Genomic DNA, 17981 nt, shown 5'->3' with positions numbered 1-17981 from the left:
GACTGGGAACAGTGGGATGGATGTACTAGGAAGAACTGGGCGGGCACAGTGGAATGGATGGACTGGGAAGTGTGGGGACAGTGGGAAGGATGCAGAAGGAAGTGCTGGGGACCGTGGGATGGATCTACTGGGAAGGGCTGGTGACAGTGGGATGGATGAACTGGGATGGACTGGGGACAGTGGCATGGATCTACAGGGAAGGGCTGGGCACCGTGGAAAGGATGCATTGGGAAATACTTGGGACAGTGGAATGGATGCATTGGGAAGGTCTGGGGGCACTGGGATGGATGCACAAGGAAGGGCTGGGGACAGTGAGATGTGTCTACTGGGAAGTGCTGGTGACAGTGGGATGGATGCACTGGGAAGGGCTCGGGATATTGGGAAGGATGCACTTGGAAGGGCTGGGGCAGTGGGATGGATGCACAGTGAAGGGCTGGGGACAGTGGGATGGATCTACTGGGAAGGGCTGGAGGCAGGGGGATGGATGCACTGGGAAGGACTGGAGCAAGTGGGATGGATCCTCTGGGAAGGTCTGGGGACAGTGGGAAGGATGCACTGGGAAAGGCTGGGGAAAGTGGGATGGATCCTCTGGGAAGGACTGGGAACAGTGGGATGGATCTACTGGGAAGTGCTGGGGACAATGAGATGTATCTACTGCGGAAGGCTGGTGACAGTGGGATGGATTTACTGGGAAGGGCTGGGGACAGTGTGAAGGACGCACTGGGAAAGGCTGGGGACAGTGGGATGAATGCACTGTGAAGGGCTGGGGGCAGTGGAATGGATGCACTGGGATGGGCTGGGGACAGTGTGATGGATCTACTAGGAAGTGCTGGTGACAGTGGGATGGATGCATGGGGAAGGACAGAAAACAGTGGGATGGATTTACTGGGAATGGCTGGGGACAGTGGGAAGGATGCATTGGGAAAGGCTCTGGAAAGTGGGATGGATGTACTGGGGAGCGCTGGGGACTGTGGGATGCATGTACTGGGATGGGCTGGGAATCGTGGGATGCATGCACTGGGAAGGACTGGGGACAGTGCGATGGATCTACTGAGAAGGGCTGGGGGCAGTGGGATGCATGCCCTGTGAAAGGCTGGGGACCATGACGTGGATCTACTGGGAAGGGCTGGTGACCGTGTGCTGGATGCACTGGGAAGGACTGGGGACAGTGGCTTCGATGCACCAGAAAAGATTGGGAACAGTGTGATGGATGCCCTGGGAAGGCCTGGGGGCAGTGTGATGGATGCATTTGGAAGGGTTGGGGACAGTGGGATGGATGTACTTTTGAGGCCTGGGAACAGTGCGATGGATGTACTGGGAAGGACTGGGAACAGTGGTATGGATGTTCTGGGAAGGACTGGGCGGGCCCATTGCGATGGATGCACTGGGAACGGCTGGGGACAGCTGGTTGGGTGCACTGAGAACAGCTGGGGACATTGGGATGGGTGCACAGGGAAGGGCTCGGATTGATGGGAAGTGTCCGGGTCTGTGGGAAGGACTCGGGAATCTGAAAGATCCACCCGGAAGGCCTCGGAGCTTGGTGAGGCGCGGAGCTGGGCTGGGACAGGTGGGAAGGGGAAGGCAAATCTGTCCTTCCCGGAGGAATCAGAGCCCCGACCTCCATCCCCGAACCCGGCTGCCTCCTCGGGCCTCGGAACAGCGCCGTGGCTCCGCGACAAGTGTCCCTTGCCAAGGACAGAGCCGCCCCCCCTATCCCTGCCGTGCTTCCCGTTAGATTCTGTTAGTCCCGTGATCCCTGGGTCCTGGTTCCGAAACGGGGACGGACGGGCTCGGCCCCGGGGTGGAGAATCCCTGCCTCCGTAGACATCCCAGGGACAGCTCCGCGACATCCGCAGCCCCCGGGGGTCCCGTCCCCTCCCGGGCACATTCCCTCTCCCCTGCCCAGGTCTCCTGCATCAACCGCGTGCTCAGGACCCTGCCCAGCGACCTCCGGCTGGTGGTCGAGTCCCGGGACTCGCGGTCTCGGGGTGAGCCTTGCTGGGCTGTCCCAAATCCCGGACCCCTCCCGACTCTTCCCGGCCCCTCCGGGGAGTGCCCAGCACCGAGTCCGCCTCCAGCTTCTACCTCTCTGTCCCCGCAGTGTCCCCTCTGGCCGTGGCCCCGGTGCCGCAGCCCCCACCGGCCCCGGGGAGCCAGCAGCCCCCGCGGCACCGGAGCGGCGGCAGGAACAGGACCGTGTTCTCCAGGCAGCAGGCGGAGGCTCTGGAGAAAGGTGTGCTCCCATCGGGATGCTGGCTCCGAGCGGGGCTGCTCCCAAGGCGGGGGGGGGGGGGGGGGGGGGGGGGAATTTCGGGATTGGCTCGTGCCCCTATGGGTGGCCCAGCCATCGCTGCAGGGATGACCCGGAGGGATGGCCCAAACCACCCCAGAGCACCCCAAACCATCCCAGAGCACCCCAGAGTGCCCCAAATCACCCCAGAGTGCCCCAGAGCACCCCAGCTCGCTGGCCTCGGCGTCTGGCTGCAGACACGTCCCGGTATCTCCTCCCGTCTCACCCCGATACCCCTCGCAGAGTTCCAGAGGGGACAGTACCCGGACACCGCCACCCGGGAGAGCCTGGCCGTAGCCACCCAGCTCCCGGACAGCACCATCAGGGTAAGGGAGACCCGACATGTCCGAGTGAAACCGCGGCCACGTCCTGGTGGCAGCGACAGCCCGGCCTGTCCCCTGGCATCGAGGGGACAGGTCCGGGGGCACGGGGACCTCCCTGCCCTCTTCCTTCTGCCCTCGGGGACGGCTCCAAACCGTGTCACCACCATTGCCTGTCGCACAGCTGGGGACGGGCTCCAGATGGTGGAGGCCACCCCCCAGAGCTGGATTTGTCCCTGGCTCCATGGGGGAGGGGGGGGGGGGTGTCTCCATGGTACACCTGGCACAGGCACACTCTATGGCACACCTCGCACATTCCCTAGGACACCTGGCACATCTGGCAGACTCCATGGCACACGTTCCACACTCCCTGGCACACTCTGTGGCACATTCTGTAGCACGCTCCCTGACACACCTGGCACATTGTCTAGCACATTCCCTGGCACACCCCCCTCACACATTCCTCTCAGCAGACCCAAACCCACATCCCTGTGCCATTGCTGAGCCTCTTTTGGTGCATGGCCACCCCTTCCCCTCCAGCCCCACACCACTGCCAGCCTCCGGGTGTCCGGGCAGTGCCAGCAGCGAGTTCCCGGTGCCATGGGTACCCTACAGCCGGCCAAAGCACACACCAGAGCAGCCAGCAGGGTCCTGTGCCCTATGCCAGGGACACACCAGGAGCCTGGTTGTGCTCCCAGCCCAGGGAGGAGGGGAGGACGCCATATCAAAGCCCTTCCTCTGCCCGTATTGGTGCCCATTCCCAGGATGGAACCGCTCGTCCTGTCCATATCCATGTTCGGGGTCAAGACCCTTCCTTTGACGATGCCCAGAACCAAACCCTTTCCTCTGCCCACGTCCACGCCCAAGTGCATGCCTGGCATCAAGATGTGGGCATCCATTCACCCCTGCCCATGTCCGTATCCATATTACAGGCCTGTGCCATGTCTGGGATGGAGCCTCTTTCCCTGCCCGTGTCCCACCCATGTCCCCACTCGCTCCCGGGGTGTGACGAGCCTGTGTTCCGGGGCTCGGAACTGTGCCAAGGTGGCGCTCCCGGGCCCGGGTGCCGTGATTTGGGCGGGGGTCTGCAGCCTCAGCTCCCTCTCTGTCCCCAGGTCTGGTTCTCGAACCGCCGAGCCAAGTGGCGACGGGAGAACAAGCTGGAGGGTGGCGGCTCAGGTGACAGCCCGGGGACCGAGGGGACGGGACGTGGAACCTACTGCCCGAGGAGGGGGTGGGACCAGGGGCGCCCCGGGGAGGGAGCGCGGCTGAAATTTGTCGCTGGGGACACCTGGGGTTGTTTCCCAGAGCCTCCCTGGGAGCTGGGGAAAGGACACGGCCGCTACCTGTGCTCCCCGGTGAGTCGGGGCTGGGGGCCGAGCACTGCCCGAACGAGGACATTGTCCCCGCCCCTGCCCACGCAGGCTCCTGGTGCCACTGGATCCCGCCCGCCTTCGGTCACGCCGCACAGGTAGGAGGACACGGTCAGTCCCGGCGTGCTGGGGACACCCCGACAAGTCCCGGCACATTCTGGAGGCGGCGCTTCCGTCGGGGAGCTCTGTCCGGAGCGTCCCGAACCTCAGACCGTCCCCTCTGTGGTGACCTGGAGCACCGCAGGGATGCCCTGTGACATCGCGCTCTCTGGTGCCACGCAGCCCCTCCCGGCCGCTCCCGCGGGCTCGGCGCAGCCCCTCCATGGCCTCGCCACCCTTCCGCGACCCCCGGCCCCGCTGCACCTCTGCACCTCCGGCCCCTGCGCCTGGGACGACGCCGTCTGCGGTACGAGGGGCCGGCCGCCAGCACGGACAGGGTGGGAGCTGCGGGGGGGTGAAGGACCCCCCGGACTTCTGGGGATGGGGGTCCCCTGGGCGTCCCCTCGCAGGGCCCAGGGAGGTGCCTGAGCCCCATGTCCCTCCCGCAGGTCTGGCTCCCGGTGGGACCCCCGCTCCAGCGCCCTGGCAGACCCTGGAGAGCACCCCTCTCGCCCTGCTGCCCCCCGGGCTCACCCCGCTGCCATCCTGGGGCCTGGAGCCCCGCTGAGCCCCCCGAGGCCCCCGCTCCCACAGCCCGGAGGGGCCCTGGCAGGATGGGGGGCTCCAACACCCCCCGAGCCAGGCACAGTGGATATCCATGAAGGGCAGCCCTCGGTGACAGCCGTGCCAGCACGGCCAGGCCAGCCCACGGCAGGACCCCGAACCACCTCCAGACGCTGGTGGATCGCAGAATCCAGGATCCCGGTGGATCACGGCATCCAGGACCCCTGACTCCTTCCGGGCTGGCCCACGCTCCCAGAACCTTCCCCAGAGCCAGGGCAGCTCCTGGGAGCTGTCTCCTGGAGAAGAGGGAATGTCCCGGATCCAGGGATCCCAAACACGCTCCCGGCTGGAGCAGAGCCGCGGCTGCGGCTCCAGCGCTGCCAGGGCCAGGGGCGCAGCGGGGGCAGCGGGATGGGGGTCCCGGCAGCTCAGAGGCACGAGCTAGTGACACGGGGGACACCCCTGGGTGGCAGCAGCAGCTCAGGGTGGCACCTCGGGCACCTCCGCGTCCCTCGGGGCTCCGGGACTCGCAGCTCGGGCCGCTCCCATCCCCACGCCGCTCCCATGTGAAATTAAAGCTCTTTTCCCACTCCGGCCCGACCCCACCCTTGTCTCCTCCCGAACCCGCTAGTTCTCCCTCCCGGTCCCGGTACCGGCCCCGCTCGCCCTGCCCGGGAATGGCGCTGACACCGCGGTTCTGGGCAGCACGAGCAACGTTATTTCAACAACAAACGGGACTGCAGCGAGGGCTGGACGCAGGGAGGGCGGCAGGGACGGAGCAGCCCCGGGCTGCGGCTGCTTCGGGCCCCGCGTCGCGATTCCAGCCGGGAACGGGGCGGGACCGCAGCCAGAACCGGCTCTCCTCGTGCTCCGGGTCAGCCCAGCTGGTCCCGCAGAAACTGCAAGAAATCCTTGAGCAGGTTACAGAATTTCACCAGGCTCTGGTACGGCACTGAGATGAGCAGAAGCCTGTCCGGTTCTGGTTCGGGTTTGGATTCAGGTTTCGGTGTTGGCACCGACTCCTTCTCTGGCACATGGGGGGTGTCTGGCACTTGAGTTGGCTCTGGTATCGGCACTGTCGTCGGCTTTGGCGTTGTCTCTGGCACCAGCTCTGGCTCTGGCACCAGCTCTGGCACTGGCTCTGACTCTGGCTCTGCCGTTGGGGTCTCCACAGAAGTCAAGGTGACCTCTGGCTTAGGAGTCAGGACACAGTTTGGCTCTGGTGCTGGACCAGTTATGTCTGGTGGGCTCAGGCCAGTCTGGAGCAGGATCCAATTGTAGAAGTGCTGAGTGGAAGTGTAGATCCCAGGGTGCCTGGCTCTGTTACAGCCTCTTCCCCAGCTGTTCATTCCCACGAGCCAGAAGTAGTCAGCTCCATTGTCCTTGCAGACGAGGGGACTCCCGCTGTCCCCCTGTGCCGAGAGAGAGAGCTCAGGGGCTGTGGGGGCTGCTGCCATCCCCAGGGCTGGCTCCTCTCTCCCAGCCCCAGGGCTGGCTCTGCTCTCCCAGCCCCTGCCAGCTCCACATTCCCAGCACAGGAAGGTTCTGCTCAGGGTCTGGAGCCTCCAGCCCTCAGCTGGGAGCAGCTCGGGGATTCTCCCATCTCTGCACATGGATCCCAGATGTGCAGAGGACAGATGTTCCAGAGTCACATCCACACTTTGAGTCTGCTGGGGGCACTAGATGGGCTTTGTGGCCTTGGGGACAAGGAGAGGTAGGACAGGGACCTGTGGGTGGGGGAGGGAAGGGCAGACCCAGGACAGGTCAGGCTGTGTGTGGGGGATGAGGGGGTCCCTGTGCTGTTGGGGGCTGAGGATCTCATCACATGCTCTTACCTGGCAGGTGTCAATGCCGCCCTGTGGGTACCCAGCACACAGGTTGTCAGCATGAACAGCCCCTGCATACCACCGGCTGCTGTTGCAGAGCTCTGTGTCCATGAGGTGGACCTTGGCCTCCTGTAGTGCCATGCCTGTTCCCTGAGCTGTGGGCACAGGGGGAATGAGCCCCCAGCAGCTCAGTACCCATCCCTTCCCCTTCCTCGGGCCTGGCTTTTCCTCCAGAATGACATTGTCTAGCTGTGTTCCTGTTGTTGGCTCAGGGGAAGGGGCCAGACCCATCTCTCCAGAGACTTCCCAGGGCCAGTAGGAATTGTTTGGGTGAGAAGGGACCTTACAGCTCATCCCGTTTCATGTCCTGTCTTGGCGGGACTTGGCAGACTTCCCACAGTCCAGGCTGCTCTGAGCTGGATTCCGTCTGTGCCCAGCCCATGCCCCTGAGGTGCCCAGCCCATGTTCCCAGGGTGCCCAATCCATGTCCCCAGGATACCCAGCCCGTGTCCCCGGGGTGCCCAGCCTATGCCCCTGGGGTGTCCAGCTCCCCTCAGAGCGCACATCCTGTTCAGGAACTCGCCTCTGGCAAAGTTCCAGCCGGCGATGTAGCAGGATTTCAGCTCTGAGACCCTGAGCGAGGCGTCAGGCACACAGCCCAGCTGGATGTAGTCACTGCATTCCACGGGCTGGTCCAGCTCCAGCAGGGCGATGTCGTTCCTGGCCGTGGCAGGCACGTAGTGCTGGTGCACCAGGAGCCTCTGGATGTGTCTGACCTCAGCCTCAGGGCCCAGGTGAGTCAGATCTGTAGCCCCCATCACCACCTCCCACATGGAGACATGTCTGGGGAACAGATGGAGAGAGGGGTGACAGGGAGCAGAGCCATGGGCTGCAGCAGCCCAGCATTTCCCAGGCACGTGGTGCTGTGACCTGGGCACCTGCCCATGCTCTGGGAACATCTCTGTCCCTGCTGTCTCTTACCTGGCCCTGGCAAAGCAGTGTGCAACTGTGAGAACCCACTGGGAGCTGAGGAGGACACCTGTGCACATGTGCCACGTGCCGTTCTCCCAGGTGGCTTGGATGCTGATGATGCCGGGCCAGACCCCTGCCTGGGCACTGGTGCCACCCACAGCATGGGACGTGCCAGCAGCAGAGCTGTGGTCAGAAGCCATGGGCCGGAGCCCGCAGGTGCCTCTGGAAGCACAAAGCCATCACTGCCCTGCTCAGAGACAGCAGATCCAGAGAACCCCAAGGGGCATTTGTCCCCCCAGTTCTGCCAAGGAACCCCCCAAGTGTCCCTGAGCCCCCCGGGGACACTGACCTGCAGGTGTCCCAGGTGGCCCCCACGGGACAGGCCAGGGCCAGCAGGACGAGCAGCCACAGCAAAGCCATCAGTGCCAGCGAAGGTAGCAGAGGCAGAACAGAAGTGTCACCTCTGGTGCCCACGGCCCTAGAGGTGTCACGGTGTCACCAGGCTGGGGTGATGTCACAGAGGGGCTGGTTCCAGGTGCGGGCAGGGCAGGGAGGGGCAGCTCGGTGTTGCAGAGATCTGGAATGGTCGGGGGGCAGCTCCAGGGCACCAACACTGGGTGAGACCCACCTGACACCAGGCTGACATAAGCAGCTGGAGCAGCCCTGGCAGAAGGATTTGGGGGTGCTAGGGGTGAGGGCTGGATCTGACCCAGCAGAACCTGGAGCTGCTGAAGAGTCCAGAGGAGACTCCAGAGCTGCTCCCAGGGCTGGAGCCCCTCAGTTCCTAGGGATCCAGGCTGGGAGAGCTGGGAGTGCTCACCTGGAAAGGAGAAGGATCCAGGGAGAGCTCAGAGCCCCTGCCATGGCCTGAAGGGGCTCCAGGAGAGCTGCAGAGGGACTGGGGACAAAGCATGGAGGGACAGGACACAGGGAATGGCTTCCACTGCCAGAGGGCAGGGATGGATGGGATTTTGGGCTGAAATTGCCAGAGCAGCTGTGGCTGCCCCTGGATCCCTGTCAGTGCCCAAGGCCAGGCTGGACACTGGGGCTGGGAGCACCTGGGACAATGGGAGATGTTCCTGCCCAAGGAAGAATTCAGTAACCAATAGAAGACAAAATCGTAATTAATGTTATTTTTATGTAATTCCAACGAACCAACGAACAAGAACAAACGAACATTCATTTCTTTGTCTGCTCAGACTGCACAAACAGGTGACAAAGTTTTGTCCCAGGGTCTCTGTGGAGGTCAGAATTTTGTTGGCCACAACCCCTGGCCAAGGACAGTTGGAGCAGTGCTGGACTCGTTAATACCAAAACGGCGCCGTTGTAATTTTATTTATCCCGGCGGTTTTGGGCGATTCCGGCCACACCAGGAGCACCGCCAGCACCTGCAGGGGACAGCGGGGACAGGGCCCGGCTGAGATGGCACTAGCAGGGGTGGCTCGGACGGACCTGAGGGCTCTCCAGCTCTTCCCCATCGTTATCCGGCGGGTTTGGAACACCGGGATGCACCCCCAGGCTCTTCCCGCAGGGGGACACCTCCTTGGAGAGGGGCTGCAGGGGGTGGACAGCGACCGCCGCGGAGACAGCACGGGAGGGGGAGCGACACTGCTGCCCCCGGGCGGTGACACTGCTCGGTGTCACCACTCTGCCCGGGTCCCCGCTGCAGGCTGGCAGTGATACCCCCTCGCGGGCCACGGAGGGGCCACGGGGGAGACACAGGGGACGGGGAGGAGCACGCGGAGGACATGGGGGACACGGAGGGGACGGGGGGGGGGGGGGGGGGAGACACTTCAGGGGATACACGGACGGACAGGCGCCTGTCGCCGCCGTTCTGAGCCACGCCCCATCCCTTGACCACGCCCACACCACATCGATGGTCACGCCCCCGGGAACACGGTCGTTTCTTCAGGTCACGCCCACACCGCGCTCCGCGTCGCGCGCTGAGGCCACGCCCCCTCTGGGTGCAAGCCACGGCCGCATCGCCCAGCAGCGATATCAGGACCCGCCCCCCGTGTCGCCACGCGCACACATCGCCTTATTTGGGGTGTAGCCCCGCCCCTAACCCTGCCCTTTGCCCCGCCCCACCCTGAGACTTCCGCCGGAAGTGGCGGCGCTGCGGAACCGGCCGGAGGTGAGGAGGGACCGGAGGACCGGGGGGATGAGAATTGCGGGGCCCTGGGCGTCCGGAGGGATCGGGGTGGGAGTCAAGATGGACCTTAGGGGGTGACGATGCCCGGGTGGTGTCCGGGGGGGTCACGATGGTGTCTGGGGAGTCAGGGTGGACCTGACGAGGTGACAGTGGAGGGCCCGGGGGACTCCGGGAGATGTCTGGGGAATGTCCGGGAGGTCAGCATGGGGGTCCCGAGAGGGGTCAGGAAGGGGGTTCTGGCGTGAGGGGTCAGAGAGGTATCCTGGGGGGTCAGGGTCATGTCCTGGTGGGGTCAGGATGGGGTTCCTGGGAGGGTCAGGGTGGGACTTTTGGGGGGTCAGGATGGGGGTCTCGAGGGGGTCAGTATGGAAGCCCTGGGTAGGTTAGGATATGGGTCCTGGCAGGGGTTCAGGAGGGTGGTCCTGGGAAGGGGGTGCTCAGGGTGGTGTTTGTGATGCTTGCCGCCCATTTGGTGTCCTGGCAGGACCAGGAGAATGCTCCTGCCCATGCCAAAGGTGCCTTTTCTCCTTGCCCTGCTTTCCCCCAGATTCCCCCCCATGGAGAAGTTTGGGATGAACTTTGGTGGCGGCCCCAGCAAAAAGGAGCTGCTGGAGACCATAGAGACTCAGAAGCAGCAGCTCCTGCGCTTCCAGGTACGGCTCAAGGACGTTGTCCGTGCCTACAAGAGCCTCCTGAAGGAGAAGGAAGCGCTGGAAGCCAGCCTGAAGGTACTCTCCGTGTCCCACGAGGGAGACCTGGCAGTGCCATCGCCCGTAGCCAGGGACTCTGGAGATGACCAGAGCTCAGAGGACAGTGCAGGGACGGCCGCCAGCGCAGACACTGCAGCCAGCCTGACCAGTGTGACCGGCGCCAAGGGGGATGAGGAGGACAAAGCCGCAGCTCCCACTCCCCAGAGAGCGGAGGACCCGAGCAGCTCCGAGAGCGGCGAGCTCTGCGGCGCCGGTGAGCCCGAGCGGCGCCTGCTGCAGCTGAAAGCCCAGCTGGCCACGCTGACAGGCGCGCTGGCCACGGTGACGCAGGAGAAGTCGCGCATGGAAGCCTCGTACCAGGCGGAGCGGCGGCAGATGAAGCAGGAGCTGGAGGAGGTGGCGGGGCGGGCGCAGGAGGACGCGGAGCGGCAGGAGGCCGAGCTGCGGCGGCTGCAGGAGCTGCTGGCCGAGACCCGCGCCCGCCTCATCACACAGCAGCACGAGCGCGAGCGCGAGCAGGGCGACCACGGGCTGATGCTGCGTGAGCTGCAGGAGCTACTGCGTGCCGAGCGGGAGGCACGCCGTGCCGCTGACCGCCAGCTGCATGAGGCCGAGCGAGCCCAGGGCTACGAGCAGGAGCAGCACGTCCGGCAGCTAAGCCAGGAGCTGGAGGAGCTCCGGAGGGAGCTGCAGGGAGCGCGGGAAGAGTACGGCAAGGTGGACCCACGGATCCAGGAGCTGCAGGAGGAGATGGCCAGCCTCAAGAACCACTTCCAGCTGCAGCTGGTGCAGGAGATGAAAAAGGTGATTCCTGGCTTGGAATGAGGGTGGTGTCCAGGGATCGGAGCTGGGTTTGGGGCTAGAGGAGCCAAATTGCCTCTCCCAGTCTCTCAGAGTCCAAAGCATCCTGGCTTGGATTGATGGGATGGCAATCCTGGGGAACAGCTCTCTGTGGGATGCTGTCAGGGAGGGAGGCTGGAGCAGGACAAATTCACCTTCCCAGTCCCTCAAGCTGGGAGGTTTGAAATAATTGCACAGGGTGCCCAGAGCAGCTGTGGATGCCCCTGGATCCCTGGAAGTGTCCCAGGCCAGGCCGGACATAGGGGCTGGGAGCCCCTGGGACAGTGGGAGGTGTCCCTGCCATGGCAGGGGAGGTACTGGAGGGGCTTTGGGGTCCCTTCCCATCTAAACCATTCCAGGATTCCAAACACACAAATCCCCAAAAAAACAGGACAAGGGAGGTGTCTCAGGCAGGATTTCCGGGGTGGGGAGGGCCCATTGTTGGTTTGGAGCAGAGCAGGGACTCTGTGTGACCCCAGGTGTGATGCCAGGTGCTGCCCTAACCCCGCCGTGTCCCTTTGCAGACAGCCCAGGCTGAGGAGCAGCTGCGGCAGCGCTCGCAGCAGGAGGAGCAGCGTGTGGCCGAGCTGGAGGCCCAGGTGGCCCAGGTGTCCGAGCTGCTGGGCACCTATGAGAAGGCCAAGCAGAGGGACCAGGGCACCATCCAGAGGCTCAAGGACCGCATCGTGCAGCTGGACCTGGAGAACAAGACCTTGGCCATCGCCGCCTCCAGCCACTCCCTGGGCGAGGTCCCCGTGGAAGAGACCACCCTGGATGTGACTGTGCTCAAGGAGCAGATGGAGAAGCTACGGAAGCTGCTGCAGGTGGCGGCTGAGAAGGGCCCAGAGGAGCCGCGGGAGCAAGAGCTGCCCCTGGGCACCGTGGACGGGAATGGGGACAAGGCCCCAGGCAGGCACTGCCAGCAGGAGCTGAGGCAGCTCAAGGACGAGTTTGAGCGCTACAAGGTGAGGGCGCAGCAGGTGCTCAAGAGCAAGGCCACCAAGGACGTGGGCCTGGCCAGGGAGCTGGAGGAGGCGCGGGAGCAGCTGGCGGAGCTGCGGGACAAGCACGTGCTGCTCCAGCTGGCCATGGATGATGCGGAGAAGCAGCAGCGGCAGGAGCTGGAGGCCAAGCAGCAGGAGCTGCAGCAGCTGCAGCAGCTGCACCGGCAGGAGCTGGAGCGCTGCCAGCTGGAGTTCCGGGAGCGGGCGCTGCGCCTGGAGGAGGAGATGCACAAGCAGCGGGATCGGGCGCTGGCCGTGCTGGCCGAGAAGGACCACGAACTGGAGCGACTCCGTGCCCTCACTCTGCCCCACGGCCACAAGAGCTCCTGGGACAGCGCTCCTGGGGACGCTCCCAGGCAGGATTCCTCGGAGATCCTCCCGCAGGAGCTGCAGCTGTGCTCCAGCTCTGAGCCCACCTTCTTCCTGTACGCGGAGCAGCTGGCGCGCAAGGAGGTGGAGATTGCGGCGCTGCGGAAGCACAAGCACCAGCTGGAGGTGCAGCTGCACCAGCTGCAGGGCAGGGCCCTGGCCGAGGAGGACAAGCACCGCGAGGAGGTGGCGGCACTGCGGGGTGAGATCCAGAAGAGCTGCCGGGATAAGAGCAGGGAAGGAGCCAACCTGGAGTACCTGAAGAACGTGGTGTACCGGTTCCTCACGCTGCCAGACGCGTGGGGCCGGCAGCAGACGCTCACGGCCATCCTGGCCATCCTGCACTTCAGCCCCGAGGAGAAGATGAGCATCGCCAAGAGCTCGGCACATGGCTCCTGGTGGCTCCACGGGAAGAGATGAGGGGTGGGGTTTGTTCCCTTTTTCCAAAACCTAGTCCCGGCCACACCCAGAGCTCTCTAGGATTTGGGCTCCAGTTGGTGTTTTTAGCACTAATTTGCAGTGGGGTTGTGCCAAGTTTTCTGCCCCCAAAGCCTCTGTGGTGGGAATTTGCTCCAAGCTGGGACTTGATCTGAAAACCATAGAATTGAAGGTGCTGAGGTTTTTTTTTAAAGGTGATTTAAATTAAAGGTGATTTAAATCCCTGCCTGTTCAGGCATGGGATCGAGTGGAATTCACTTGGATCTTCAAGCTCCAGCCAGGCAGCTGACTCAAGAGATGAAAGGGAAGATGGGAAGCACTTTACGTGGAGCTAAAATAACACCAGGCCCTAGAAGGCTCAGGAAGATGGGGCTCAGTGCAGGAAATCTTGGGCATCTCCCCCAAAGTTTTCTTTTCCAGAGCCAAATTTAACTAGTGGATGCAACTGCAGGCTCATCCAGGGACTCGGGCTCTCTTCCTTCCCTCAGGGATCCTCTCTGAGTTATCAGGGCTTCCAGGAAGCAGAAAGGATCTCCCTGTGAATGATTCCCATCCTGAGTGGGAATCTGAGGTGCCTGGCCCTGGCTGGGAGCTGGATGCAGAGGAAAGGCTGAAATGAGTGCCCAGCTCCTGGTGTTTGAGGGTTCCAGGGAAGTTTGGCTGCTCTGTGATGCTGACTTGGGAAGGAAGGAGCTGCTCCTGCTTTCCCAGCCCAGAGACAAGGATAGGTCTGGATTAACACCCCAGGGGGGCCTGGAGCTGAGTCAAAAACAGGTTTGGGAGCAGCTCCTGGTGCTGCGCTGCCCGGAGAGCCTTGGGAAGGATCCCAGGACAGGGATCCTGGAATGCTGCAGCCACCCCTGGCACTGTCAGGGACAAGGACAGGGATCCTGGAACTTCCCTCCCTTCCTCCTTGGCTGTCCTGTCCTGTCAGCAGCCAAATTCCCTGGATTCCACTCTGGCCAGCACAGCCCTTGGTGCCAATTTCTCCTCCAGAAAATCCTCAGGGAAGACGTGTCCCAGGCAGAGCCTGTTCCTGCTGGGAGGGGGACAGAGCCTGTCATGGGGCTCCATCTAGGGATGTTCCCACTGGGAACAGGATCCAGGTGCTGCCCTGAAGGGGGGAACTGGATGGGAATGGGAGAGTTTGTCCCAATAATGTTTGAAGGAACAAACAGGAAGTGCTGCCTCAGCCGGGGGAGAGCCCAGTCCCTTGCTCCTAGTTTGGAAATGTTGAATCAAGAGGTGCCTGTGGAATGGCAGGGATGGCTCCAGGTCTTTCCCTGGAGCCATTCCCACAACTCCAGAGGGAGGTGGAGCCTCTTCCTGCTATGGCTTCATTTCTCAGGCTGAGGGGATGGATCCCTGTTCTCCCTCTGCTCCTGCAGGATGGAGTGACCTGGAATAAATCCCAGGGGTGGTAGGGACCTGTGTGGGGCCAGCTGGGCAGAGGAATGGGGTAGGACCCAGCTAGGAGCAGGGGGACAATGTGGAGTCACATCTTGGAGCAGGAAATCCTGGGATTGAGCTGGAAGAGCAGGGACCGGGCAGGATCCAGCTGGGAGGACAGGGATCCATCCTAGTGCCTTCTGTCAGGAACTGACAGAGGAAGATGAGGGAGCTGCTGCGGGCCAGCATCTGCAAGAGTGCCCAGCTCCCTGTCACTGTCACCCTCCTGCAGCTCCCAGTGCCATTCCTTCCTCTGCTCCCTCCTTCCCTCCCTCCCTCCCTTCAGCCAATATCCCTGAAATAAAGGTAAAATTCCTGTTGGAGGAGACTCTGGTGTCTTCTAGGAGCAGGATGGGCATTGCTTGGAGATATTTTGCTGGGTATTGGAACATGCTTAGATGTATAACCATCACAAAATTGCTGTATCTCATGGTCTCCTGAGGTTCCTGGGAATGTGAGGACAGGAATGGTTCATTCCTGCACCTGCAGTCGTGGTGAGGCAGCTGAGTGGGTGCAGAGGAGTCTGGCCCTGAGAATCCCAGAAGAGTTTGGGTGGGAAGGGACCCCAAAGCCCCTCCAGTGCCACCCCTGCCATGGCAGAGACACCTCCCACTGTCCCAGGTGCTCCCAGCCCCAATGTCCAGCCTGGCCTTGGGCACTGACAGGGATCCAGGGGCATCCACAGCTGCTCTGGCAATTCCAGCCCAGCCAGGAATTCCCAGTTCCCAAGATCCCATCCATCCCTGTCCTCTGGCAGTGGGAAGCCATTCCCTGTGTCCTGTTCCTCCATGCCTTGTCCCCAGTCCCTCTGCAGCTCTCCTGGAGCCCCTTCAGGCCCTGGCAGGAGCTCTGAGCTCTCCCTGGATCCTTCTCCTGTCCAGGTGAGCACTCCCAGCTCTCCCAGCCTGGATCCCTAGGAACTGAGGGGCTCCAGCCCTGGAGCAGCTCCGGGGCCTCCCCTGGACTCTCCAGCAGCACAAGGAGCTCCCGGCTGCTCTCCCGATGCTGTTCCCTCATTCCCACTTTGCCCAGGGGCATCCAAGCCCTCATTTGGGCTCTCCCTCGCCGGGGGCTGATCCCTTTCCCCCCCGCGGCTGGCACGGCGCCAGCTGCTCCTCTGGGAAGCTCCTGCTGCTCCTGCTCCGGCCGGGCAGGTTCCTCCGGCTGTGCTGTGGCCGTGTCACACAGCCGGGCGTGGAGCGAGCCCGGGCAGCAGCGGCGCCGCGAGCTGCTCCCAGCTTCCATTCCATCCATCCCGGGGAAGGGTCGGGAAGGCTCCGGACTCCGACCGCCGGCCATGGCCAAAGCACAGGAACAGCCGCCGGCTCTCTCGGACATCCAGGTAAAGGTGTGCGGGATGCCCCGGAGGGCCGGGAGAGGCTCAGCTGAGCGCTGCGTTGCCATTCCAATAAATCCCGCCCGAGGCAGCTCCCCCCACGCGGGACTTGGGGCAGCTCTTTGGGGACCGCACCGAGGTGGCCACGGCCACATGCACGGAAGGGTTGGCAGGAAGAGGGAAATGTAGGAGAAGATCTCAGCGGGAAAACTCGGGAGAAAGAAGCAGGGAAACGTGCAGCCACCGCCTCTGCTGCGGTTCCTGGGCACGGCTCTGGGCAGGGACGGCCGAGGGAGAGAGTCCGGCCGTTCCCAGGGTCCCATATCCCACCCCTGTGGTGGCTCGGCGCGGCCCCGCTCCGGTGGGCCGAGCCCGCGCTCCCTCCGTGCCTCCCACAGGTCCTGGCGCTGACGGGCGTCACCCTCCCGGCCGCGCTGCTCAGGTGGGTCCTGTCCCTTGTCCCTCGCCCTGGGCTGGCACCTGGGGGTGGCAGCGGCTCTGCCGGGATGTTCATCATCCTCCCCGTCCCCTCCAGCCTCCTGGGAAGCGGATCCGTCCTAGCTGTCACGTCCTGGCAGGGGCGCTGCTGCCATATCCAAGTGAGTGCCACCAGCTTGTGGAAGTGTCAATGTTGCCACATCCAGGTGAGTGTCACCGGCTCCAAGGGACACGGGGCTGGGTCTGGCCCCAGCTAAGCCCGACTCAAAGCCGGGACAACACCGCGTTTAAAGCCCCTTGCGGGGGGCAGAAGGTGCAGGGTGCCCAGCATCCGGCACTCGCCCCGGCCTCCGGGAGCCTGGGAAAGGCCGTGGGCGCTGCCGTGAGCTGCTGCCAGCAGAGCTAACGCGGTGTCCTGTCCCCAGCTGTGCCCTCTGTTCCTCCTGGCCCTGGCAGACTTCCTGGGTGCCACCGCACTGCTGAGCACGGGAACCATCCCGCTGCTGCCGGCCCCACTCTCCGTGCCCGCCTACGCCGCTTGTCCCTACGGGAGGATGCTGACCAAGGTAAGGGGACACTGCTGGGGACAGCTGGGACCCGTCTCCGGCTGGAGTCACTGGGGACACTGTCCTGGGGTCCCCTCCTCAGGGTGGGCACTGGGACAGGTCTGCCGGGGGCCGGCGGGTGTGGCGTGTGGAGCAAGAGGAATGGGTGGTGTCGGGGGGAAGAGGGAGGTGAAGGTGCCCTGGAGGTGCTGGACACAGCAGGATCCCCTGACCCTTTCCCTCTGCTGTCCCTCTCTCTCCCAGACCTTCTACACCGTCTCGTTCCTCATGGTCCTTGTTTACGCTTACGAGTCGCACCGCACCGTCCTCGGGGGGCGAGCCCGGCCCCCGGCAGCACTGCAGGTCCGTGCCTCGCCCGGCCACGGCCGGGAATCCTCCTGGCCACACTCGGCCCCGTCAGGATACGGGAGCAGCGGGGCGGTCCAGGGCAGCTCCTTTTCCCGGGAATTCGGGGTTCCCCTCGTCCTGGCGAGACCCCCGGCTGCGGCCGCCCCTGCAGCCCCGGCTCAGGGTGGTTCTCCCGCAGGAGTGGAGCCGCTGCCTGGAGAGCGCCTGGCAGGTTATTCCCTACGTCCTGGCCTGGTAGGTGCCCGCTCAGAGTGGCGGGGCCGTGCCGGGATGTCCCGGGACTCGCACATCCCTCCCTCCCTCCCTCCCTTCCCAAGGCTGGTGCCGGCGCTGACGCTCCTGGCGCAGCTGCTCACCCGCGGCTCCTCCGCCACCGACATCGCGCCCGTGGTGCCCTGGCACGGCCGCAGCTCCAACGACACCTTCAGCCTTTACTGCTCCAGGTACGGCCCCTCCGGCCCCTACCCGGGGCATCGCCGCTGCTCCCGGGACACCGGGGGAGGTTTTGGCACCTCCAGCACCGCCCTGTCCTTGCAGCTGCCTCCTCCTGATCCGCCCGAACCACGACATCTGCTCCCAGGTGGGCGCTGCCCCTCCCTCCCTCCCTGCGGGACCAGGGGGCTTCGAGAGGCGCGGGGGTGCCTGGACCGGCCCCGCTCATTGCCCGCTGCCTTCCAGTCTGGCGGGGGAAAGGACGCGGAGGGGAAAATCATCTTCCTGCTGTATCTGCTGCTGGTGTTCGGCTGCTGTTCGGTGAGGTGCTGGCTCTGGGGGAGGAACTGGGGGGTCCCGCTGACCCCTGACCCCCGGCCGCCTCGCAGCTCCTGTACCGTCGGCTGCGGCTCCGGTGCGGTGGGAACGCGGCGCTGCCGCTGCTCAGCCTGGAC

At 64.0% G+C, this 17981-nt stretch overlaps 2 protein-coding genes across 2 annotated transcripts; one reads left to right on the top strand and one right to left on the bottom strand.

Moving 5' to 3' along the window:
- Nucleotides 1-6325: 6325 nt before the first annotated feature.
- Nucleotides 6326-7864, bottom strand: LOC134043841 (acrosin-like). The gene is made up of 5 exons (XM_062492576.1): nt 7794-7864; nt 7454-7666; nt 7056-7315; nt 6482-6627; nt 6326-6373 (listed from the first exon to the last, which is right to left on the bottom strand). Exons 1-5 carry the CDS (start codon nt 7862-7864, stop codon nt 6326-6328), a joined length of 738 nt encoding a protein of 245 aa, XP_062348560.1.
- Nucleotides 7865-9570: 1706 nt separating this feature from the next.
- GCC1 (GRIP and coiled-coil domain containing 1) lies at nt 9571-14675 on the top strand. The gene is made up of 3 exons (XM_062491491.1): nt 9571-9578; nt 10144-11110; nt 11671-14675. Exons 2-3 carry the CDS (start codon nt 10154-10156, stop codon nt 12937-12939), a joined length of 2226 nt encoding a protein of 741 aa, XP_062347475.1. The 5' UTR covers nt 9571-9578; nt 10144-10153; the 3' UTR covers nt 12940-14675.
- Nucleotides 14676-17981: the final 3306 nt, after the last annotated feature.

Source organism: Cinclus cinclus, chromosome 4, assembly GCF_963662255.1.
Source record: "Cinclus cinclus chromosome 4, bCinCin1.1, whole genome shotgun sequence".
NCBI classification, from domain to species: Eukaryota; Metazoa; Chordata; class Aves; order Passeriformes; family Cinclidae; genus Cinclus; species Cinclus cinclus.
Note: the sequence above shows the minus strand (reverse complement) of the source record. Positions and strands in the feature narration are given on the sequence as shown.